At 34.5% G+C, this 27,336-nt stretch overlaps 1 protein-coding gene across 2 annotated transcripts; it reads right to left on the bottom strand.

Moving 5' to 3' along the window:
- Positions 1 to 5,697: 5,697 nt before the first annotated feature.
- On the bottom strand, positions 5,698 to 22,474 carry LOC129283936 (vesicle-associated membrane protein 7-like). Of its 2 annotated transcripts, XM_064114155.1 has the most exons (8): positions 22,368 to 22,474; positions 18,567 to 18,826; positions 17,845 to 17,894; positions 16,934 to 17,021; positions 14,816 to 14,909; positions 13,974 to 14,041; positions 13,458 to 13,550; positions 5,698 to 11,267 (listed from the first exon to the last, which is right to left on the bottom strand). In XM_064114155.1, exons 2-8 carry the CDS (start codon positions 18,768 to 18,770, stop codon positions 11,199 to 11,201), a joined length of 666 nt encoding a protein of 221 aa, XP_063970225.1. In that variant the 5' UTR covers positions 18,771 to 18,826; positions 22,368 to 22,474; the 3' UTR covers positions 5,698 to 11,198. The 2 variants fall into 2 exon arrangements, with proteins under 2 accessions (XP_063970225.1, XP_063970224.1); XM_064114154.1 differs by lacking the exon at positions 22,368 to 22,474 and having other exon boundaries at positions 18,567 to 18,964.
- Positions 22,475 to 27,336: the final 4,862 nt, after the last annotated feature.

Raw genomic sequence — 27,336 nt, 5'->3', positions numbered from 1 at the left:
TGAGTGCAACCGAATTGCAGATATAGGAAAGCCAGATGCTAAAAAGGGAAGAATGGTAAATTTTTCAGAAAAGATTCCAGTTCACAGGGAATTTACAGAAAATCTGTGGAGCGGAGAAATGCTGAACAATAATAACTTTTATGATTTCTTGGGGGTTAGGAACCATCAGAATACCATTGTATGAAGGAAAGGCCTTTATTTTATAGGACTGCTGTACATGTATAGAGTTTATGATTCTCAGGGAAACAGTTGTAAACTTTACTTCCTTCAACCTGAACTTTACTGTACGGTATCCTTTTATTTCACAAAGTACATGTAGTTTAGATTGACTGACAGGAAAAGGAAAAAGATATTGAGAGACTTTATGAAAATGGTGATTCAATTGAGATTTTATCTAGGATTGAACTTTTGAACTTTCAGGAATCAATTATTAGAAGTGCAAGAAATAAATTTTTCACCAAAAGGCCATCATATGCATTTGATGGGGGAGGATGAAAGAAGTTCAGTTATCCCCAAGATATTACCCCCCCCAAAAAAAAATTATTTCATTGCAACAGTTCACCAAAAAGCCACTTAAAGTACCAGTTCCTTCTTTTTACATGTGCAAAAACGTGAATATGTGTTAAGTTCAGTCAATTTTTTTTTTGAAAATGTTATGTATTTCTGCCACCCCCTCCCCCTGAAAAATTGTGTGAGATTCCTATGAAACATAATTAAAACAGTAAAATACATATCTCTCACTGTGATCATTAATTCTTTGACTTGCCAAAAGACAGGTTACAAACAAGTACATATTAACAAATTTAACAACCATATTCTAATGCTGCACTTGGCGAATTTGATCACGTGTGATCACTAGTTCATTACACCATGTAAAACATATAAAACAAAGATTTAAACCTTACTCTTTGAATATTTTGTTTTTCCTTATAGTAGACCCATTTGCAACCCCCCCCCCAAAAAAAAAAAAAAAAAACCAAAACATACACAACAAATAATAATAAAAACAATAAAAAGAAGAAAGGAAATTGCCCATGGTAATCAGATCTGTCACAAGCCTCAAAATACTGGCATTACATGTATAATTATACCCATCAATCATAATTTTGTGAATCTGATGTGAATCAAGAATAGTGGCATAATGAGTGTAATATTGATTTGAGGGCATCCAAATTGCAAATAGGGAAGCTACACATGCACCCACACTGAAGAAGGGGAAATAATTAGAAAAAAAATAGATATGGTCAATGTTTTTCAGGTCCAATCTACTAGATATAGAAAGCCTATGAAATGGATGAATGATATTAGAACTATATATTTTCAGAAGGGGTCCCTTGTGAAAATTATAGGTCTACATCTTATAGGACTGTTATATAGTTCACAATTTTCAGGGAAAATAAAGTAGACTATTTTAATTCCTTGAACTTGAGAAATCTAAACTAGAAGTAAAAAACGAATACCTTGGGTAGAATTGAATATATTTTGTTGTATCCTTTTTCACAAAGAAGTGTAAACTTGTTGACGTAGCAGTGAAGCAGTTCTGTTTATTACAAGAGTTAATTTTTCTTTGTTCCTGTTGACAATTTACACATCAGAGACGAAGGACTAGTCAAGGTAAGACAATTCATCTTGATTATCTTACCATCAATCGTATTAAAGGAGTAGTCCAGGCTGAAAATATTATTATTTGAACAGATAAAATAAAATCAGACAAACATTGAAAATTTCATCAAAATCGGACAAGGAATCATAACAAAGTTTTGTCATTTTAAGTTTCACATTATGTCAGTAAAACAGTTCCGGCATGCATGTCTTTATGAATATGCAATGAGTGAGCTGATCATGTCATATATTCCAAATTGTTTTTTTATTATTTTTTTATCCTGTAAGCATGTAAAAATAAGATTGACTACTGCATTATGTAGGATACTGGTTCAATTTTTTTTGTTACAGGTGAGATATGTTACATACACACATGTCTGAACACAAAGTATTATAATTTCATCTAAAAAAAAAGAAAATAAAAAGTGGGGAATGTGACATCACTACATCATGCCTCTATGGCTCAGAATGCATAAATATAACTGTTGTCAACTTGTCACAAAGTATTGCTAAGCTTTAAACTTCAATAATATTTTATTTTTTAAGCATATTTGATGAAGATTCAGCACTTGTCTATTAAGTTTAATCTATTCAATTGGATATTATTTTTCAGCCTGGGGTACAATGAATTTATCATATGGGCACCATGATGATGTTTGAAGGATAACAGGAGTTGTATAAACTATATCCAATGTTATTATTTTCAGGCATGATGAATGATTAGGCAACCAATGTCATAATTATTATTAATGTATCATATTTTGATCTGAACTTAGGATGGGTTGCCAGCCTGATACCGTCAGGCAGGCCTTAATAGGAGCAAGGCCCAGGGGAAGGTGGGTCTATGTATTAAACAATGCTTTGTAATAGGCTTATATTGTTCAAGTGAAAAATACTTTGTTATGAAAGACTATCCTGTGCTTCCTAATTCCTTACTTCTGTGCTTGTTCAGAATCAATTGACAACTTGGCTCTCGAGATGGACAACTTTCTGGCATATACTTCATCTGAAGAATCAAACACAATGCAATCCTTGTCTTCTAGTTCCACAGGAGCTGTTGTATTTGGCTCACTAATGATTCTCGTTGGTATCCTAGGAATTATGGGAAACCTCATCGTGTTTGTAGCCGTCTCTCTCTCTAAAAGCTTGCAGGATACAACTCATGTATTTGTAGTGAATCTGGCTGTCTGTGACTTCCTCACTGCAATTGCTTTACCATTCCAGGGCAGATCAGTCATCCAAGGCGCATGGCCCTTCAGTCTATTAATGTGCATTGTAACACCTTTAGTGTGGTCACTGGCCATACCTACAAGTGTCCTGACTCTGGTTGCGATTGCAGTTCACCGTTACATCATCATCACCAAAAGCAAGTTCTTACAGCAGAAGATTTACAATCAATATGGTGTTGCTGCAATGGTAATGCTAGCTTGGCTTTTTCCATTGTGATATCTTCACTGAATGTGACGTTTAACACAGATGAGGTGTTTATCGAATATGACCCCGAGTTAAGATATGCACATGGAAAAAAATGACAAGAACTGCAATGGGGTTATAGGGTTAGGTTTTTCAATATATTACCTCACTTGCACCTTGATAATAATCTTCTGCTATGTGGCCCTGTTTGTCTTCATCAGGAGATACATCAAAGCGACAAGGAACATTCTTCCCAGTCAGATGCAAATTGATATCACCAAGAATCTAGCCATTGTCATAATAACTTACTTCTTCTGCCTTATACTTTAAATCTTTTCAAAAACGAAAGGACTATCCCTTTGTTATTCCTTCTGACTCTGTCCTCTTGCCTCATTTACGCGGCCAAGCATCCCAAGTTTAAGGAAGTCTTCAAGTGCATGCTCTACTTCCATTACCAAGAGATTCCACATCCATCAAAATGGCTTAAAGCACTCGTCCGCCGAAGCAATATGGCTAGGCTACAAAATCATTGATTAAAGATAAACTCGGGGAAACCACTTATTGCAAGATGACCAGAAAATGACATGAAACATAAAAGTATAAGATGAATAGCAATATGAAAGGACACTTCTGATTGGTTCCTGGCCAATGCTTTGAATAAAACGTGTAAATTGATCTTGACTTACCATCGCCAAGATCATTAATATTAATGTTACGGAACCCTGGTCAACATTGAATTGGGAATACTTCAAAAGAAAGCCAAACCAGCATAGAGCAACAGGTGAAAGCTGATTAAACAATGAGCCTTCTAAACTGTTCAGTTTGGTAGGCGTTTCATAAAGTTTGTAAGTTACAAATGACTTTTAGGTACAACTGGTGACACTTTCTAGTGCTATATGGTATATCACTATGTTACAGACCTAGCACCTGAGAACATGTTCCAGCTGTGTGTAAAGATGTGTGTAACTTTACAATGAGCTTTTGATATGAAATACCCATCAGAACTAGCAACTTTATCATCATCAATTGTTTTGTTCAGATTTGTCTGTACATGTCACACACCTTTAAGTGATCTGTATAGGCTAGCTACTATCACAATTATCAATCCTTGCATGTCCTCCATGGACATAAATCCATGAAACAGGGGAGGGGGTATGTTCTCCCACGCCCCAAAATATGTATTTCTTGCAATGGACTCGACTTTGCAAAATAGATTACAATAATTTACTATAATATTGCTCCCCCCCAAAAAAAAAAGAAGAGAAAAATGTTCCTAGCCGAGAGTAGTGAAATCCCTAAAGTGACCCCCTCCCCCAGGAGAATCCTGGATCTATGCTTATATCATGCCATATTGATTTTTAGTTTTGTTGATTTCATACTAATGTGTATCCAACAATCAGATTATGTGCTAACTAACATGTGCACATTGGTGTTTAAACAGGTTCCATGACATTTGCTCCACTGCAAATTCCACACATTAATGGAATGACCAACTTCAACCCTGGATTTAACACTATACCCTATCCTAAACCTAACCCTAACATAAGACCCTATTGCAACCCTAACCCTACATCTTAGACGAAATAAAGCCCGGAGCAATTGTCGCCGGAGCAAATGTCATGTCACTGTTTAAGCATGTATAAGTCACACTTGACTCTTAATGAAACACCCACAGGGATCCCTCTCTTCTCCTTGTAATGGAAAAAGGTAAAGTTGATCACCATATTTTGCAGTAAGACTGCATCACGCTCCATTATATATATAGTAATACCTCAATGTAAATATGATTGAAATCTTAGACACCGTTCTCATATTATACTTTCTAAAACTAGTTTAATGGAAACCGGGTCATGAAACTAGTTTGGAAAATCGCTTTGCTAGCGTTCCCATTTAATCAGCCGAAACTGGTTTTCAAATTCACTTCACGTAAAGTGGTCTTGTTGCTATGGTGGGTGTGACATGTTTCGCGCGAAATTTGAAATCGCAGTGTAGACATTCTATTCAGTGCGAATAGCATAACCAAATGTGCAAAGATTGCTTCCCGAAGAACGTTTGTGTCCTCACGCTAAAACCAGTTTAACAAGGCAAAGCGATCTTGAAAACTACATCGCGAGGTGGTTTTCCAAACTGTTTTGGAAGATTGCTTCCAAGACCGCTTTGACCGTTCTCATTACAAGTTAAACTAGTTTCCAGTAAACTAGTTTTAGGGCAGTAATGAGAAAAGGGTCATATTTGTTTTATCTTTTCCAGTATTAGGTTACAAACGTGTACACATATATTAGGTAGGCCAAAGACAAGGCCTTGCATTTTTCATTTTTTTGTTGGGTTGTACCAGCTTCCAGCGAGATTTAGAAATCTGACAATCAGGAATTATATGAATGAATATAATACATAAATAGTGTACAATCTATTGTACAATATACTGGATTATATGTACAACAAATATACAATTATCCCAAGAGCAGGTTATGTAATTTTGTCAAATGTATGGATGTGAATCATTGAATGCAATTAAATTAGTCTAGGTCCTCATGTGAATTGTGATCTTGTTCTTTTAGTTGTATATTCATTTCTTCACTTCTAGTGATTCTTGTAGAAACATGAGAGTAAATCAAAATGCCATTTCATGAAAACTCAGAATATTATTGACTGGAAATATAAACGAATCTACGATATTACAAATGGAAGGTTAGACCTAAATGCAGTTTTATTGTAAACAAAATATTTCAAGATGAAACATAATTCTTGATAAATTGATTTCATAAATCAGATAAATAATGTACTTTTGTTGATAATAAAAATATCTTCATGACAATTTACACTTACATATATTTACAACATAATGTGAAAAAGGAATATTCTTGTATATTTCATTTTCATATCACTGAAAAGAATGTACATGCATTACATTACAAGAATGATAAGTTTATAGCATTGCATATAATACGCAAGCATCCTGCAATAGAAGAAATACAATCATTCTTATGACAAGAAACAATCAATATTACATAGGTTATGTATATATATATCAGTGATAGGACAACACGCCATCACATGACCATAGCTGTCAGGATCGCATTTGATATATTCTAGGTTTTGACGTCACCTCAGTGGAGCGTTGTGGCCCAGTGGATTAGTCTTCTGACTTTGAAACATAGGGTTGTGGGTTTAAATCCCAGCCATGGCGTAATTTCCTTCAGCAAGAAATTTATCCACATTGTGCTGCACTCAACCCAGGTGAGGTGAATGGGTACCCGGCAGGATTAATTCCTTGAATGCATGAGCACTGAAATGCAGCTCGAGCTAAAGCAAGGGTAATAATAATAACAATGCGCCTCGGAATTGAATATTTCTAGATAGATGGCGCTACATAAATGTCTACTATTATTATTAATATATAACTGCATTGTATTGTAAAATGTGGCGCTATATTCACTAAGATGACATCACTCACCGCTTATAAGTTGCCTAATCAGGTAGTTACTTGATGTACGTGTTAGAGTTTACACATCAACTGCATGAAGAATGGGCTTGCTGTATTTTTTAAAAGAAAATTCTATTATGACGTATATGTATCAGAGCTGCCGCAAGCACTTCAAGTTAATCATAAAGCCATATGAAAAATTCAGACTCTGATGGTGAAGCTACATAGACTATATAATATAACTGATATTACCTGGTCTATCTTTTTAATAACAACATTTCAACTCCCCTCTGTAGTTATATTTTTCCCTAGGGAGAACATTTTCCTTCTGGCAAAATATAATCCCTTGGGAAAAATATAACTCCATTGGGAAAATGAAATGTCACATCCAAACTCCAGGTAGGAAATATCTGTATATTAGCCAACTGAAACAATGTAATAATAATTCATAAATAATCATAAGACAGAAAGAATGGAACCTTAGTTACTGGGCAGATAGACCAAAGATTTAAAAAAGGATATGATTGCATACAACCGTATAAATAAATTTGATGCACAATGACTAAAAATTACTGACACTCACTCTCCTTTTCAAAATTGAACCAGTACACAACACCACATAGTCAACCTCAAGCACCTTGTACTTGAATCCAATATAATCTACATGTATGTTAACAATTTTTTTCTAGAATTTGACACATCTATTATGTTCACACGGGGAGCATTTTATGAAAGATCTCAAGGAAAACTGATAAAAGCCTATGATATCAACAAATCTAGTTGGCTGAGAGCAAAATGAGTTGACGAATGGGAAGTGCATCATGGGTGATCTGTCAGTGAAAACTATTACATGCTAATGAAATCCATAAATCTTATTGGCCGAGAGAAAATTAGTTGGTGAAATCAATGACAAATCCCTTAATGAATTGTAGTTGTACCAAAGGTAGAATTGGCTTGTAGAAAAGGCTTGTGCTCATATTAAATGATTTGAATTGGACCTTCAAATATATTTGCAAAGTGCATAATTTCAATTATCAATTCTCCATTATCTACTATGGTTAAAGTACATGTAATGGTTATGTGACATTTGCTCTGGCAACAACTGCTTGGATGGAAAATCTGCTTGTTTAGTCAAACATAAACGTCAAAATTTAATAAACCATAATCCTTATCTTTACATTATTCTGAACCAAAAACTCTATTACAATCCCAACTCTAATCCCAATCTCTCTGAGATATTAACACCAGAGCAATTGCTGCAGGAGCAAATGTCGTGTTCCCAATGTAACTGCAGTTTGACAATAAGGGACACTAAATCAAACACATCCTTTATTCATAGACTAATAACAATGCATTAAAGGTTTCAGACTTTTTGATAATCCACGCACTTTCAACATATATATCTATGGAAGAACTTGAGAAATAATATAAAAAATATTCAGCAGGGATGCCAACCCCATATAAAAAAGATTGCACTATTAGGAGAGATGAAAGAAGGATTTTGGGTGTAAAAAGTTTATTTTCAACTTTCTCCAATAGTGAGCAAAATGTGATTTTGAGAAAAATAAAGTATTTTTACACCAATCCTGCAGAATTTTCATTATAAAGGGATAAAATACTGCAAAAAAGGGACGGTTCGCATTTCTGATTCAGTGTATAGTTTGAAATTGATGTGACATAACAAACACGACAGACAATTAGCATTTTTCCAAATGTGTGCAACTAAATGCACATTCCTGTTCAGGAGTAAATGAATAACTAAAAAAAAAGGCTAATTTATTAACCAAATAATCAATATAAAGAAATTATTAAGAAATTAAAGAAGAGAAATCAGAAATATATATAGTGACTTCATTAGAGAGAAAAGTTTTAGTTCTCTTGAAACAGCATAGCGACGCAGACGATGCATTTTTAAGAAAATATTTCAAATGCATAAGATACAAAAATATCATCATGAAATCCAAGATCATGAAAGTGCATAAGAAATATGAACTGAATAATAATTTTGAAATAAATTCATATGTTTTTGTTTAACTTGAAATTGTGGAGCGAGCCCCCCTTTAAATCTGCACTGGAGAGGTCCTTTGCTTCATAGAATGATCATCTGAAAATTTCTTAAAAGAACTGGATTTTCACCAAATCATAGTTACATATAGTAAAGAATAAGTATTAATAATTTTCATCTCATATAGATGAATCTCAGATTGAAATATTATACCATTTGAATGGAAAGACCAAATTATGCTATTAAAAAGAAAACCAAAGGTCAACTGCCCCCAGCAATGGTAAATGGCCGGTACATCCGGGTTTATAGGGATTCAATATCTTTCCTTCATACCACAATACCATGATTTTAGTTCATTGATAAACTAGTCTAAACCTCTAAAGGGTTAACAAAGGAAAGAAAAAGAAAAAAAAAAGAAGTTTAAACTTGTCTAAATTCTATTATCATTAATACTAAATTGTACCCTTTTCTATTCTTAAAATTCATCCTTTCATTAATATAAAAAAAGGGGTGATATTATGCCACCAGTCATATTTATCTTACCAGACTTTTTTCATGTTACTTGGCACTATATCAATGTCTGCAAAATCTATCAAAAAAATTTCTTAAATATTTTTTTTTTGCAAATTTCACACTATGTCTTATTCTGTGTCACCTCTCATAATCTATGAAAATACATTACAATCCATTGCAAATATAAAATCTAAATTGTTCTTTCATAAAATTGCACCGAGTTAGATCAAGTTTAAAGACATCATTAACCTTTATATAACAAATTGATATATTATGGGTCCTGATTACTTGACAACACAGTAAAATTTGAAGTAATTACAGGACATTCACAACATAACTGCAAACATCTTGGGCAGTACAATTGCATCCATGTTTGTCAGTTCCTGTGATGATTATTTGTCATTAAATCATAGATGAAGAGGATACACTATGTTTACTGAGTGTTCAGATACTCCAGACAACAAAATGTGCATGTATTAGAACAAAGATCACCATCTGGGGAACACTTCATAAACTAATAGTCAATGATTTTCAGTGACTATTGAAATCATTGTATCTCATCAACTGAGAACAAAAAGTCCATGCAACTCATTGAAATTAGTGACCTTGCAATTAGTAATAATAATAATAATAGAAGATTCTTCACCATGTTAAAAAACAAACAAAAACAAAACCCAGAAATGATACTGGTATCAATAATACGATATTACTCTCGTTATAATTCAAATGGACAGTCTTATATTAAAAACAGCGGGTATGACCCGCAATGACATACACCTGGATACCTGATAATATCATTAAGTGCGGAATGATCTAGTAATTGTCTGCAAACATGAAAAGATAATCACGTTTGCCTATGCCACTCTGGATAACATAGGTGTCTCACATTGCAATGTTGGCACTCACAGTAACACATATAATTCCTAAATTGCATGAAGGTATCACTGACTGTATCAGTTGCACAAAGGGATATGTACTCTTGGGTAATCTACAAATGAGATTGTATGTGAAAAATTGTATGTAAATTTGCAGCAATATGCAGAAAATTTAGTCAATTTTATTTTATTAGCAAACACAGAATGGCATGGTCGACCGAGGTTCATACCGAGGTTTTTTACCTGACTGCCAAGAAAGCACGAATGCCTGTGAGCAAGCAACCAGGGGACCGATGGCTTAAGGTCCTCTCCGAGGGACCTGGTAATGAGGATAAATGCCTTACCAAAGGGCACTAGCGTACCATTTGGGAATCGAACACGGGTCACCGGAATCCGAAACCCCCGCTCTACTGACTGAGCTATCGCGCCTCGACTATAATAGGCACATGATTTTCTCATATGCACTTAAGTCATTGATAAATGATTTCTGATCACAAGTACTGAGTTGAGCTTTCGTACAATTCTGACTACATGGCATGAAAAAAATTCACATTAATAGAAGAGGGTGGCATCACAATGCTTGGCTTTGGGTGAAATAGTCTAAGCAAATCATGCATTCACTGTTATGTAATTTGAATTGTTCATAGAAATATATCATACACAAACAATCTTGAAGCTTGGGTAATTTCAAGTTTGATACTGTAAACTGGCATTGGTGCTGGGGAAATATAGGCACTAGCTAAACACTGAACTTTAACTGAGTAATAGTGCTTGGAATGACACTGCTTCATGGCATTGAGCTAGATAAGTATGGATCACATGATTATTTGTAAAGCCACATTTGGTATTGGAGCTCGGTTCATCAGCCTGATTCATGCACTCAATACCATCACTGCACTTAAAATCATCAATGGTGCTGAACGACTATGGTAGCTTTGAAGAGCTGTTTTGGTATTGGAGCTCGGTTCATCAGCCTGATTCATGCACTCAATACCATCACTGCAATTAAAATCATCAATGGAGCTGAACGACTATGGTAGCTTTGAAGAGCTGTTTTGGTATTGGAGCTAGGTTCACCGGCCAGATTCATACACTCAATAACAACACTGCATTTGAAATCATCAATGGAGCTGAGCGAATGTGGTCGTTCTGAACAGCTGATGACAAGAAATGCTTATGTTCACTCCTGTACCCAAGCTGATTCAGGATGCTTTAAGCAGTAGCTCTATTAGAACTCCTCTTGCATTGATTCTGCAACAATTATTTTCACTATAATCCGATGACTTGGCATTCCTCCCTTAACTCCACCTTATACTCCACAGATTAGTCTATGTTAGTCTATAATCATTTGTCTTTTAATTGTAGATCATTTTTTGACACAGTTTTGCCAGGCAAGTCCTCCACAAGCTGCAGACACGATGAAGTATAAAACCAACTGAAAAAGAAGATGGGAAATTGGTCAATTTCTGACAAGAAGGGAATATATGCCGCCATGAAAAAGCATCAATATTAAAATGTAGGGACATTTTAAAGTCTATGCAGTATGATAGAGATAAAGAGAGAGAGACAGAGAGAGAGAGAACAAACACTGACACCGAAGGTTATATAACAAATATGAATACAAAGAGCTTTCATTAATATTGCTGGTACTGTACAACAAAATACAATATATCACAATATAACCTTGAAATATGATGGACTGGCTTAGTTGCAGTTTCTATTAGGATAGCATATATCATTAGGTGATCTGTTGATATGAGTTCAAAGGAAAAATTTGAACATAAATGTATATTTTCAATTCATATAAATTTCCATAGTACGATGGAAGATCCCTTTTTAAGCAAAGTCTTACTAATTGTGATGAGGATGAAACAGAGAGCATACCTGCCAACCTTTGATAATAAAAAATCAGTATCAAAACTACGAAGGCGCCGAGCGGGTGTCTGGCCCGCTCCAACGGTAGGGACTCTTTGCATTTTCAGCATGTAAAAGTAGCATTTCCCTACAATTTTTAAAGCAAATTTACCCTCATTACCACACCCGAGGATGACCTACATGCAGAGTAGACTTTAATTTATCAATTAAAATTTTTAAAAGGGTCTTTAAAATATCACTTTTGTGACAAAAACCCACCCAGTTTCATTCAGGTGTGATTTGTTTTCATTTAAATCTGTAAGGAATAACTTTTTTTGTTCACCAGAGCTCTCAACATTTTTAATTTGAGCATATTTTTGTGAGGCCCTCTATTGGTGGAAAGTGAGATTGATGCAGATACAGATTCTCTTTTTAATTACCAAAAAAAAATATTTCAAGAATTCAATTGAATTTTGGGCCAGGGCATATTTTTTATGATGAATTTAGATATAAGTTAGCCCTATTTTATTAAAAACTGACGTGCCAAAAAATCAAACATCTATTTATCTAGCCTACAATACATCATCATAATGCAATCATGCATCAAGGACAAGGGGAAATAAGCCAAACATTGACAATCTTATTCATGTTATTTCACCACACAGGGGTTACTGACAAGGTTATATCATGGAGGTATTAACCCGAGAATAGCTCTACGGTTATATCATAACCTACAATGGATAAGTGTTTGTTGGTATAAGAAAGCAGATTTTCAACCATGACAAAAACGGAGCCGAAACTAACGGCTGCATTCGCCCGGCCCGCACCCACCACAGCACGTTGCGGTGCGCCGGCGAGGCTGAGGCGCAGCAACTCGGCGGGCGCCGGGAGTTTAGGCAAGCGAAGCAAGTAGATTTGGTGTTCGACTCCGAAGGCTCAATTGAGATCAAAAGTTGAAAATCTCCTTTCTTCCTCAAAAATTTGACAAATATTCGAAAAAATAAAGTACAGATCAATGTTAAAATTGCGTAGGGATAGATCTAGTAAAAGTTAAGGTAACTACGTCGGTGTGCAGCCGTTAATTCAGCGTAGCCCAGCAGACTCGGCAATATACCACTGAAATCGAATCACCAACACACTCTAGACATGTACACTACACATTCTCTAACTCTCCCACACTACAAAATCATCCGGCGACATGGGCAATACCTCAAATAAAAAGTGATTTTTTCTTACCTAAATCACCATATTTCGCATAAAAAATATCACCATCGGTGATTCTTAACATCGTAGTTAGGAAACAAGGGGTCTAAAAAGTGAAATTTTCACGGTTTTTGAAATGTTCTTGGATTGTAAAAACATGTCCTCACTAAAAACTGGCACTTTCGCTAGCCGATGTCAGCCGCCATTTTTTTTTTGGAAGTCAACGCTAACATCGGCTCTAAGTGCGGCCGTTGCGTGTACGCTTGTTATTTTCACATGCATTTGCAATGGAACTGCACACTTAACATAACAGTGTTTGTGCGCCGTTTACTGTGTATTTGCGTAGCCGTGCGCTCCTGTCGTTTATGCGTTAGTCGCATCTTACAGCCGTGCATGCGTTAGTCGCATCATACAGCCGTTTCAATAATTTCAGCACTAAATTGATTAACCCCAAAATCAGAATTTTGGTTTTAAAATTCGGAATTCGGAATGGAGGTCGAAAAATCGGTTTAATTCCGCCAAAATCGGAATGGTTGGCAGGTATGCAGAAAGGAATGTTGATACTTACAATTATAATTATTGTTAAGATGATGATCAATTTCAAGTTTTTCATAAACATAGATCTTGCTAGGCTTTTACTGCTCTTCTTGAATGTTAGGGACTGAAATGAGATTAAAAAAATATAAACTTGTTACATCACTTACTTCACTCCACCCCTATCTTTATACAGCATCCTAAAAATATGTTCAGATATAATATATCAACGTTAACCTTTGTCCATATTTCATCAAGAAACAAATGTATTTCAAATAAGCAGAAATAACTACTTCCAAAGGCATTTGCCAAAAATCATCATAAACAGATTGTTGTATGATTTGAACAGCTTACTTGAAAAAAAACTAGGGATATAAGATGCCCATGCCAGTCACCCTGGATTGATCAAAGTTTATATTAGATATACAGTCATATAACTTGTCAGTGCAAAAAAAAACATGAAAAAATTGGCACAATAAATTTCCTTTTCTTTGATTAACAGTGACAATCACATAACTTCATACAGTAATGAATTGTCATAACTACTTACTGTGGTTTCTAAGTCTTCTGTCTTATCTATCAAGAGTTCTAATCTTTCTCCTCTATTTGACACTGACTCTGTATGGGAAGAAAATTAAACACATTGGAAAGGTTAAACTTTAGTAAAAGCAAAATGTAAAATTGACTCCAAAAAAAAAAAAAGAACTAAAGTGGTCCTAGAAAGTTAAAAAATATCTTTCATTAATGACAAACATTTCAACAACTACTTCACACATAAATCTTGTACATTTATATCACTTTCAAGGTACCATGACTAATGAAAGGACAACAGCTGGAAATGGTATTGTGAAACCTGTTCATTCACATGACTATATATATGGCAATTCTGCTCTCAGCCAATCAAATGACATCATTCAAATAGCTTAATAGCATTAACAGACCATTGAAAAGAAGTCATACAGAGCCTTGATAAAGAGAGCTTTAATTATTGCTGGTAATAACCTCTGATTTTTTGAAATTTCTGGTTGGGATTTAAGATATATGGGCTTCGAGCTGAAGCTTGATATCATTTATTATTGAAAAGTATTTAAAAACATATCTCGGGCAGTATAAAAGCTATCGCATATTTTCACCAACAAATTTGGAAATTAAAGCATACACAGTAAATTATAACAAAAACTGAAATTCTCTGTAGAAAAGTTTAATATTTTTTCTTGCTTCTGGTTATTCCCAAACACCTCATGTATTGAAACCAATCTCAATAATGGCAGCTATTTTGAACATTTCAGGGACTCAAAAACTTTCAGCCCTCGTAAATGTTAATCATTTTTTTTTAATATCACCAGTTTTTAAGCTGGCCTGCCCAACTAAAAAAGTTAATGGAGCTGTTACCTATATTTCTGACCATAATCTGATTGAGTTCATCAAGATCCTGTTGAACTTCTGACATACGTGTGTGACTTGATAAGGGTTGGGCAAAGTATCGCTGCAAACAAAAGGGAGAAAAAGAGAGTATTTAGACAAAAGAGAAAGAAAAAGATAGGGGAGATTGGGGTAAGGTGGAATGCGGGTAAGTTGATTGTAATTTTCTTTACTTTAACACATAAATTTATGCAATACTGCCCTCTATTTATGGCCATTAGCAACAGCCATCCACCATATTACAGACAACACATGTGCAACGAGCCTGGTGAAGTTAGAAAGGATTTTTTTTTTCTTTCAGAAATGTTTTATTATCTCAGATAATTTTATCGATCAAATTGGCCAGTTTGGGGGTATAATAGACACGTACCAAGCTACAAAATAAGGTTATTAATATGCCATTGTGAAGTCCCTTTTTTTGTGCTGTAAGCTTGTAAATGTCACATGGGCCTCTGGGGTTACTTAGTTGGAACAAAATTGAAGGGGCTATTTGGTACAGCAAATGTGTCGGTTCAAAATCTTAACTGCAATATATTAAGTAATTAGTTGCCAAATTAATTACCCAATATATTTTTGTTTTACATGTTAGGTGCATTTTATTGGATACGGTACCACACTTTGTTTGTATCTCATGTTTGACAACAATGTTCATTAGTTCTTAGCATAATTTACCTTTTCATTCATTCAGTTCTGTCGTTTAATTGTTATTGTATGGTATAGTTAAATAGTTCAAAGTACAGTTTCTTAACTGATCATGCAGTGTTCCAACTTTAATACCCCATACCATAATCCAACTTACCCCATATATGGGGAAGTTGGAACACTTGAGTTGGTTGTGTTCAAGGTGGATTTTTTTCAGTAACCGTCATAAAGTTAAAGAATTTTATGAGGTACATTTGTAGCCCTTAGATTGTTTCTTGAATAAAATCTATTTGGATTTTACAGCCATTTTGGTCAAAATGTTCAATATAACCCCAATCTCCCCTGTCAAAGAATGTAATAAATTGATCTATATTCTGCATTATTTAAGCTCTGATAAATCCTAATAATAAATAAAATGTTTGTTAAATTATATGTCAATTTAGCAAATGAATCCTGTTGTTCAAAATAACATTCTCAACAATAACCGTTTTATGCATTTTGATATTTCAACCGAATATTATTAGACTGTAGATTCTAAAATTAGAGATACATGTATGAATGCATATATTGGGAACCTATATTTTACAAGTTATGATTTTAATACGTTCTTCATTTTCATGAGATTCTTATTACTTTGTAAATAAGTGAATGTAATTTTCATTATTTTTTCATTTAATAAAGATGTTTTTGTGGAATGTGAAACAATAAATAGAATAAAATCAAATAAAAACTATATACCCCTGACATGCTTCCTGCCATATTGCAGATTTGATGCACTAGCTTATACAATTAATATCAAATTTAAAACCATTCTAATCCCTTTAGATCATTTTCATGATTTTTTATTTTTACATTATCAATTGAAAATTCAAATAAGTACAGGTGGCTTGGTGATAGACCCATTAAACTTGGATTTCATTTTAATAAAAAACCAGCTACACTACTATACAGATTCATAAAATCACAAGTGGATGATTATCAGAAATGATCTAGACAATGCCCCCTCTTATCACTTCTAAACAAACTATAAATGCAGTCTCTAGAGTTAAAACAGTCCACACAATATAAACAGTCGATCAATGCAAAATTATATTACAGGTTGTATAGGATCAAATATATTTCTTAGAATTGAATGATAGAATTAGATAATTTATGAACAGAAAGTAAAACTACCACTTGGGCAATTCCACTCTAGGGTATTCAGTCAAAATGACAATGTCTTCATAATATCTTATTTTGTTATAAGATATCTTCAATCTGCATTCATACCTAAATCAAACATCATACTCAATGCCTTTTTTTTCCTTTGCATCTCTTCATTTATTTCTTGTTCTTTCAACTATCTATGTAAATATTTTAGGGACCAGCCTACATTCTTTGCTCTTTTGACCGAGACTGAATATTTTCAAATTGCTATTGTTGACAAGTTTTTACTTCTAGACTTACAATTTGTGCAGCTAATACTCGAGAGAATTCACTGTTCATTGCAAAAGGAAGCGCTGTGTGTACTCTGGACCCATAAGTGGCTGTGAATCTGTAAGTTGGAATAATGACATTAAAAAAAATCATGATATTGAAGATATCTGGTTTCAGTTTCTATTTTGAAAGAAGCTTATACTGAAGGTAAAGTCAATACATTACACAAGTAAAAAATATGTTACAAATTATTTAATGGTGTATTGGGACTTTGGAGAGTGTCTTTATCATGCATTAATCATATTTATTTCATTGGTATCACAGTTATGGCACAATTGTCTTAATTATAGAAAATAAGGGGGTATTCATATCAAATTACATGCAGGAATTAGCCCCTTAAAAAGCTTGCATGCTCTTAAACTGGGGTAATAATGTCCTAGTCCTTTAAGGCACATAGAGACATCATATCATGTGTGCTACTGATTGATACATGTACATGTATTAAACACATTCTTAATCCCACAAACTATATACAGTATGTATGGTTGGTAATAGTGTCTTGCCCAACTTGAGCCACTCAAGTATTACAAATTACAAAAGGAATTTCTTGCTTACTGTTGATCTCAATCAGTGAAGACGCTAATGTACATTTAAAAAAGTTAACAATTGCCTGACTTGTGCTATAGAAACTACAAGTACAGTTTAGAATTATTTTTTTCAATAGGGGGAATTTCTCTAATGCCGAATTGGGTTTGAATAACAAACAAGAAGTAATTGCAGCATATGAATGAAGGGTTGGCAAATATCGATTAATATAGGGATATTCAACGTTCAGACTTTGTAACCTCACATGTGATCAGCTCTTCCATGTCATGTGATATAAAGTCCATAAAATACATTTTTCTATAAAAAGGCAAATAATATTTGAAACAAGCCCTCACTTCTTTTTGATCTCCTGGAGAAATGCAAATGCTCTTGACCTTTCATAGTCCTGGAAAGAAGAAAAATATTCAATGACCAATTAATAAATGATCATTTGAACCATAAAAAGTATATAATACAAAATAAATCTTTTTATTTTCTTTTCAGGGTAATTTAGCAGCATTTTATCATCCTACTACTACACAAAATCACACAAATCCATTTTCTGCATTTATATATTTTTTTATTTTACTGTGTGATATATCAATATTTTAATCATTATACAAACTCTCAGAATAAATATTTAATTACAAGGAATGTAATGTTCCAAATCATTACCATGATAGAAAATAAACATGGTATTCTACAAATGACAGAGCTTCTTCTTTATCACTAAAGTGTTATGTGCTAGCCATCTTCAGAATAAAGGGTGGTTAAATATTTCATATTGGCTTGTATCAGAACTCTTATTGATACAATAATAAAAGTTTGAACAATGTTGTAACAATTAACCTACATTATGTTGTGGTAACAATTAACCTAAACATTACAGATTTTCTCTCAAAGTCATCACTCAACAGTCACATGTAATAGTTTGTCAAGTTGATTCAGAAACGAGTATGACATCTTGAGAAAACAAGATCTTGGGACCAACTACAACTTGAACTTCTTGGACATGGGTTATGGTTATGGCTATGGGAACTAAACCAAGTGGTTCTCATATTGAATGGGTACTACTTACATCATCTGTGATGCACATATATATAATCCTCTCCTCTGAGACGTAATGAAAGAGGTATGCTCCATGTGAGTACGTCAACTTGGCATTCTGTGGAGGAATCTTCATCAGTACTTGCTCTGTCACCTCAGTGAAGTTTCCCTGGCAAGCTGCATAGTTTGCAAGCACCGTGGTGCCACGAGCGATGACTGCATAAAGTATAGGCATCTTGTCTCCGTCAGATGGTCTCCTGTAGATGTGATCAAGACCATCAACCGGGGACTCTGAAAGGTAGGAGAGATATGAACGCTTCTGAATAGGAATTGGAGCCATTTCTTTTTTCTTAATTACACATATCAACTAAAACAGGATGAAATAATTCCACAGAGATTGATTTGTATTCACCCCTGAGGTTTAAAATGGTTAACACCAGCACAGCAACCCAGCATATCACAAACTGAATGGGTTGCTTCTTTGTCCACTATGAAAGCTCTGTGAAACTACATACAAATAACTTTTGCAGCAAACTAATAACACCTGGGTCATTAATTCTTGAGAGGAATTAATGATCACATGAAATTTTGCTGGTATCCAAATGTTTCATATACTTGAGATAGAGGTATTCAATTGCACTGTGCAATATCATAAGTCTTCAAATACATGTAATTTAAAGAACCTTTATTTTTTTTAACTGTTACTTGACACGAGATGCCCGCATCAAAAAGCGACTGTATCCTTCATAAAATTTGTTACAAAATATGGCTGCATGATGACTATTCACATTTGGGTCTTATCTTCAGCTGTAAAACTGTACCATGTTTTGAAATACAGATCCCCAATAAATGTCAAGCAAAGTCCACAGAACATCTTTTCTCCTTTAGCCTACAAGCAGGTGGAATGAATGAAAAATTACCTTGTTGTTGACTTTGTTTATTTCAATGAAATTATCTTTCCTTTTTGCAAAAAGTTGCCAATATTGGAAATTGTCTTGCATATTTCTCTGTGCATCTAGCTACTGGCTGTGGACTGGTGCTTTAAGACAGACTCAAAATGAGAATACCAAAAACAGTATACCAGTAGTGGTTGATCCAATCTTAATAAAAGACGAGCATGCACATATTCTTGCACAGTACTCTAACAAATAACAACACATTTTACTACAATGTAAGAAATATTAAAGAGAATGAAGAACGATGCAAAGAAGCCTGAAACTAAACAAGCAAATATCAGATCTAGCAATATTATTGGAAAGAAATGCAGATTTTAAATTCATCCTGAATTATGTGAAAAAACCCAAAAATTTGAATAATATTTATCACTGATCTCTCCCTCTCTCTTGTTATTATTATTACCGGTACTAGGGAATCTAAAAGATTCTTTAAATGCATTAAAATTGGGCTTCTCATTGTCTTCTTTATTCAAAGTAGTTTGCATATCCTACAAAGACAATGATGGTGGAAGTACTGTAATTAATAATTATCGCACTTCACTATTTGACCTGAGGCTGTAGGTCAGACGAGTCTACTACACCGAGGATATGAGACCTAAACAAGAATACAGCAAATCCATTCACTTCCACTGTTCCACCAGATGAAGTGATCAACATGATCAAGGTCAAAAGGATTACCTCACTTTGTAACATGATGATGATGTCTATGAAAATCTGGAACTTGGAATTGACCAGATTGAAGAGCTCGCCAACAGCAAACTACAGATGCACATGTATGTATTAAATACAGTTTTAGTGGGGATGGGCATAATCCAAACCATAAATGCCCCCACCCCACAAAAAATAGGGATTAATTTATCCGCCTGATGGACATTTTTGCTCTGTAACAGTATTGTAATAAAGAATTAATTCACTATATCATACATTAAAAATGATGGTAGTATATTAATATTTTGACTTCATCCAAAAATAAATAAGCAAAACAAAAGTAAATAAAGAACTATAAATGTATTGTATTTTGGCTTCATGATTTTAATACAAAGAATTAATTTAATAAATTCAAGTTATTTTAATCACTAAGAATAAAAATTTAAATAAATAAAACGGTAAAAAAATGACCTGTCTACCATCCCTTATACCAACCATTTTAACCACTAAAAATAAAAATCATTAACCATTTTAATCACTAAAAAAAAAAAATGCCTACCCTCCCCTTTACCATTTTAATCACTTAAATAAAAATAATTTAGAAAACAAATAAACAACCAAGAAGCCCCACCTCGTCCTTTTATCATTCCAATCACAATATAGAAATAAAAATTAAGATAAAAAGCAACAAAGAATAAAGCAATGCTATTATTGAATTCAATCTCTATAAGAATGAGATTTAAAAAAAAAAAAATACGGATTTAACAAGCCATGTTTCTCCCCTTTTATCATTAATCACTAAGAATAAAAATTATCATAAATAAAACAAAAAAGAGCCCCCCCCCCCTTCAATCACTATGAATAATTTATTCAATAAGAAATGAAATAAAAACAAACAATGAAGCCCCCCCTTTATAATTTGAATCACTAAGATCATAATTTAAATAAAACTAAAGCAAACAATTAATAAGCTCACCCACCCCTTTATTTCAATTAAAAACAAAGAAGACCCTAGACAGCTGGTAGCCGTCTGTTTCGAGGATTTTTTTTTACAATTTTAATTTTTTTTATTTCTCCTCGTACACAGACGGCTCACCATCATGCAGCCACCATTAGAGGGTTAAGAATGCAAAGTCCCCCGATGGGGCTCATCGATTTTTGTCTTTATTTCATAAAAATATATGAAAAGAACTGTGCCAAAATAAAGATTATTTTTCTGTTTTGGCCTGAAATGCACCAAAACAGGAAAATAAACTTAAAAGAGGAAAAAACAGCGACTTACATCGGCTGTCGCGCAACTCCCACTTCCCTTGTTTACCGAACTAATACATAAACATATGGCATTGAGTCCCTGTACAGATCGAGCTAGAACTTCGGTCTCTGTATTTGGTGAGTGGAGCCAACGGCCACCGGAGTTCAGTGGAACAACCAACATAACAGAGACCGAACCTTTTGGTCTAAGACCCTAGCTAGCTCCATCGTCGGCTCGTCGCACTTCATAAAATAATAGTGTCCATAATGAGCGCGCGTGCGTGTTTTGCCAGCTGTCCGGCCATTTAAAGGTACTGTCCAAAAACTAAAAGGGCGAAAGCTAAAGGGGACCGACGTCGGCAGGTCATGAAATGAAATGAAATCAATGCAAGAATATTCTTTAGCACTTGGCAAGGTAAATATAATGATCATCTACATTGAGATCACGAAGTTATCAAAAACCTTTACCCGTCCAAGAATTGTCAGGAATACGGTACCAAATGTACCAGTAAACGATTTCAAACAAAAGCAGTACTGCACTCAGTGAGTGAGTCACTGACTCAAGTTTCCACTTGGCCCTAGTTTCTTACCTCTCCCTCCCTCCCCGATTGAAAAGAGAATCAAAGAGTATTAAAGTCAACCAAGATTCAAACAAGGACTACTCTAGAATAAGGGCAAGGGCGTGTGCACTCTTTTTGGCCCGCAACTGTGGTGGTTTTCTTGCAACGCCCCATGCCACGGGCATGGATTGCTTACCTCGCGGGGAGTTCCCCCGTCATGCCCCTGTAAAGCAATGTCAGTTACGGTACGTATAGAAACAGTCACAAACAAGCCCTCAATTCAAGCTGGCCAGTTTATCTTAATTGATCTTCATTTACATAATGAAACTCAACTCAGTACCAAAGATGGAAACTACAGAAAGCCGAGACGATAGTAAATTCTGATTGACATAGTGCAATCAGTTTGTTCTTACTTACAATGAATAAGCGGGTTACGTTCTCGACTGGTATACTCAAATCTCAACTTCCATTCCCCGAATCTCGTGATCGCGCGCGTGCTGTTTTAATTTGGGCGTTGAAGATGTGATGTGAAACGGATCCGGGAATGGATGTCATCCGATCCCCGGTATGTCAGCGCAGCCGAGATAATCATGACAATGATAGTCATACAATGACATCTCTAATTATTTAATAAAAGAACACAAGAAAGAACAATGGTAGATAATGTTCATACTTTGTTATTTCAGGATGTCTTTTCTGAAATTCAAGTGTTTATTTTACAATTCATCATTTTGAACAGGTGGAGGCACTACGGGCACAAAAGGGAGGTTTGTATGATTCAGATCCGCCCGTTTAGATGAGAGGAGTAATGGTTGTTATATCATTGTCCAAGAGAAAAGGACAATATACCCACTGACACTTAAAACCTAGCAAATAAACTGCTGCCTTGTCGTTTATTGATGAACATTTAAATTAAATTTTGAGTCTAAAGTCCAAGCATTCTCAGGTCCCATTTGACGCTGTTAATTTGTTAATATCTACATTTGTCATATAATTCTCTTCCGGGAGCAGCTAGACCCCCCCCCCATGAAAAATTTCAAGAAATGTCACAAAACCTGGGGGTGATAAATGACACAAAGTGCAGAGGAAGGGATCTCAAAATGATAACTAAAGTTTCTTTGTTCATTTGTTTAACCTTTGTACATGTATATCAACAGTAGCATCCCGGAGTATATAGCATTCCAAACGGTGGTTCAATAGGCATCTTCAGCCCACTATAAACCACTGCCAGTCTTGGGCTCAATAATCACCCTTTTCATTATGGGCAACTAGTCCACTATATTTTCACAGTTGTGATTTGCTCTTCCAAATCGATAGATTTCATTGGTACTGGTATATAACCTGGATAATTTAACCCCGGAGTTGAACTTGGCTAAATGTTCCTATGAAGTTGGACACAATAGCAGTGATTTTTTTTCTCTTCAGATTTTAAGGGAATCTATACCCTTGGTCAAAACATTTTGTGAGAGAGAGAAAAATAAGTACAACAGAAAGAAATAAATCAGACAAAGCAAAAAGAACCGAGATCTCAAAGTTAGTAAAAGTATGTAAATTTCTAATTGCAACATGGCAACTGAGTATTATGACAAGTGGTGGGGACAACTATCCCAGAGGCCATGCACTTAATTATCAGGAATTTGTGGTTATATCCTTAAAGGTCAAGTCCACCCCAGAAAGATCATGATTTGAATAAACAGATAAAAATCAAACAAGCACCGTCGATGCTGAAAATTTCATCGAAATCGGTTGCCGTAAAAAAAGAAAGTTATGACATTTTAAAGTTTCGCTTAATTATTTTTCACAAAACAGTTATATGCACAACTCAGTGATATGCAAATGTGAGAGCCAATGATGCACCTCACTATTTCTTTTGTTTTTTTATTGTTTGAATTATAGACAATATTTCAATAATAATTAAAGACCAGGCGGGTGTTTCATAAAGCTGTTCGTAAGATAAGAGCGACTTTAAGAACGACTGGTGATCCTTTCTTATGCGCTAAACCGTCGCCAATGAATATACCATTTACCACAAGAAAGGATCACCAGTCGTTCTTAAAGTCGTTCTTAACTTACGAACAGCTTTATGAAACACCCACCAGCTTTATTGAACCACAAAATGTTATAACAATGGTAGTTCCACATGTTCGGGAGGAATAAAATCAGTCAGTCTGCAAGCCCGGGGGGGGGGCACTTCCATTGACGAGTGGATATACCATGCGCGACCACGGGGTCTTGAGAAGCACCCTAAACACGTATTTTCCATATTCTGAAAATGCACCCCTTAACAAGTATTGGCGTGTGAAACCCTACCCTTAACAAGTATTGGAAACAAATACTATTGGCAAGTATTCCCAGAACTGAGCCCCTAAACAAGTATACAGCGATGTATTTTCCATATTCTGAAAATGCACCCCTTAACAAGTATTGGAAACAAAACGATACTCTTAGCAAGTATTCCCTGAAATGAACTTGAACCCCTAAACAAGTACAGATATATTGTATTTTTATGTCACGCGTCCGTCGGTCCCATCTCAGTGCACACCTCGCGCAAATCGGACTCTAAACACGTGTTGGGGCAAAAAGGACATCCTTTATAAAACATTTTGATTTTGTTTTATCATCCCCGCACATTTGACCCTAAACACGTATATTTTTCCGGGCAAAATAGATACCCTTTTTTCAATATTTTTGTGTTTTTGACACCCTTATCACGTTACGTACGTAACGTGCCCTATCTTGAAAAAGACATCCTTTTTACGTGTTTTTTTGGTCGCGCATGGTATCCACTCGTCAATGTAAGTGCCCCCCCCCCCCCCGGGTCTGCAAGCCCCTATATAATGAGCAAGATGAGCAGCCCGGTCGATCGTGTTATTTTTTTTCTTGTCCCTTTTCTTTGTTTTCTAATTAAGCTTTGACTTATTCCATTCTACCTTCGTTTCCCGCTATTGTTTGCCATTTTGTCATCTTTTAATTTATTTCCCATCATGCATGCTATTGAATTTCAAAATGATTTGTTCTTTGTCAAATGTTCTTCTTTCGTACCTTTTCTCGTCTTTTTTCCTTTTCCATTAAAAAAAATCTTCGTTTTCTTTTCACTTTTCCCCTTTCCCTTTCTTTCTTTCTCCCTCCTTTTTTTATTTTCCCGTTTTTTAATTTTCTCGGTGAAATCCGCCAGGGGGGCAGCTTGCCCACCCCCGCCTGTTACGCCACTGATTATAACATCTTTTTAAAAAGCCAAACACATGACCTGAAAGAATGATTTTTCTTCTTTATGAAGATACCAAAAACATGAAATTTTGTTAAAGGGATGGTCCGGGCTGAAAGTATGTATAGCTTAATAAATAGTGTAGAATTCACTAAGCAAAATGCCAAAAATTTCATCAAAATCGGATAGCAAATAACAAAGTTATTGAATTTTAAAGTTTAGCAATATTTTGTGAAAACAGTCGTCATGAATATTCATTAGGTGGGCTGATGATGTCACATCTCCACTTGTTCTTTTGTATTTTATTATATGAAATTATGTTTATTCAATTTTTTTCCTCCAAGAACTAGAAAATTGGATTGACAACTGATTTGGTGCATTAGGTATTTATTGCTGCAACTTATTTCATTATAAGGGAGACATATTATTCACACAAATGAAATAATGAAAAAATTATGATTTCATGTAATAACATAACAAAACGGAAAGTGGAGATGTGACATCATCAGCCCACCTAATGAATATTCATGACTACTGTTTTCACAAAATATTGCCAAACTTTAAACTTCAATAACTTTATTATTTGTTATCCGATTTTGATGAAATTTTTGACATTTTGCTCAGTGAATTCTACTCTATATACTAAGATTTAAATATTTTCAGCCCGGACCATCCCTTTAATATTTAGAGCAGCAATGGCCGAATAAAGAGGTGTTTTGGTCCGCACCAAGCTCATTAACAATGCAAAACCACTCTAGTCATAAAAGAAGCCACTTTTTGAGGGCTTGCCGACTGACTGCAATTTTGTTTCACATGACAAATGAGAAAATATTTGAAATGAAATACAAAAGAAATAGTGAGTGATGTCATCAGTCCCCTCATTTGCATACCGACCAAGAGGTGCATATAACTGTTTTGTTAGATTTTAACAAAAACTTTAAAATGTCATAACTTCCTTATTTTACATCCGATTTTGATGAAATTTTCAGTGTTGTTATGCTTGTTGGATTTTTCTCTTTTTATTAAATTTAACTTTTTGTTGGGGTAGACTTGTCCTTTCAATACCCATTCCCCTCGGGAAGTAATCAAAATATAACACAGGTAGTATATTGTTTGATATCTTCATGAAAGCAAAGTATATTTTTAACTGAAGTAAAAGAAATAGCATTTTGGCCAATGTATCTATTAAAGTAAATAGAATAGTCGTCCCTACCTAACATCACAATGACATCACCAATGCAGCCAATTTGAAGTCTCCGTGGATACATAGTGATTACCAATTTTTACAACTTCTTAAAAATTCCTAACTTTCTTATTGTTAAAACTTTCACCATATCTACTTGTCTGAGTTTTGTGAACCTCTAAAAAGAAAAACTTTCATTAGGTCGGATTTCTAATAAGTTCCTTGAAAGGGTTAATACTTTAACTCAAGAAAATCGAAGACCCCATATTGTTAATTCAATATTTTAGATTTTATTCATTCATTTTGCCATATGTATATAGGAAGTACAAGAATTTCAATCATTATTTTATACATACTGTATTAGTGTACAGTCTTGAGAATGATTCAATACATTGATGGAAGTGCAGTTAATAAAATACTATAGGAATATCATTTATAGAAATGGAAACATATGAACTCTCATTCATCAAGTTAAATTACATGCATTTATAACTATAGGCCAAGTTCTCTATGGCATAAGTATCAAGCAAGTATAACACTTAAACGTAATATACATCAGCTTTATTTGCCAAATAATATACATCTGGCATAGTTACAATTATGTGGTACTTCTATAAAAAGGAAAAAAAAAATGTACACAAAAATAAGAAATTAATAACACATATTCGGAGAGAAGCACTGTCCGACTTCTTTCCAAGATAAGACACTTCCTGATCTCTTACTGCTTTAAATTCTTTTAGAGCATTGACATCCATTTCTTTACAAACCAGGAAATCACAATTCATACTCTTATTACTTTCAATAAGAAAATATTGCACCTCATTTAAATTATCACAAAAAGTTGAAAATGAATTTCTCTTGGCATTATTCAAAACCATCCACATGAATCCAGAGCATTTTCAGTATTCTTATCCCCCCAAATCAGTATTTTGACCCCAAAACTCAGTATTTTTACCGTGTGAGATAAATATTTTGTATTTTCCCCCCAAAAAAGTGTA

The sequence above is a fragment of the Lytechinus pictus genome, unplaced genomic scaffold, assembly GCF_037042905.1.
Source record: "Lytechinus pictus isolate F3 Inbred unplaced genomic scaffold, Lp3.0 scaffold_19, whole genome shotgun sequence".
Classification (NCBI taxonomy): Eukaryota; Metazoa; Echinodermata; class Echinoidea; order Temnopleuroida; family Toxopneustidae; genus Lytechinus; species Lytechinus pictus.
The sequence above is the reverse complement of the archived record's forward strand: the minus strand, read 5'-3'. Positions and strand labels throughout refer to the sequence as shown.

What these genes read in the sequence shown, in the direction of transcription:
- LOC129283936 (XM_064114154.1), bottom strand. Translation starts at nt 18,875, where the DNA reads ATGGCTCCAATTCCTATTCAGAAGCGTTCATATCTCTCCTACCTTTCA. An exon ending in CTCCAGGAGATCAAAAAGAA is followed by an intron (nt 17,022 to 17,844) that starts GTGAGGGCTTGT and finishes TCCAACTTACAG; the next exon opens with ATTCACAGCCACTTATGGGT. An exon ending in TCTTAACAATAATTATAATT is followed by an intron (nt 11,268 to 13,457) that starts GTAAGTATCAAC and finishes CTTCTTTTTCAG; the next exon opens with TTGGTTTTATACTTCATCGT.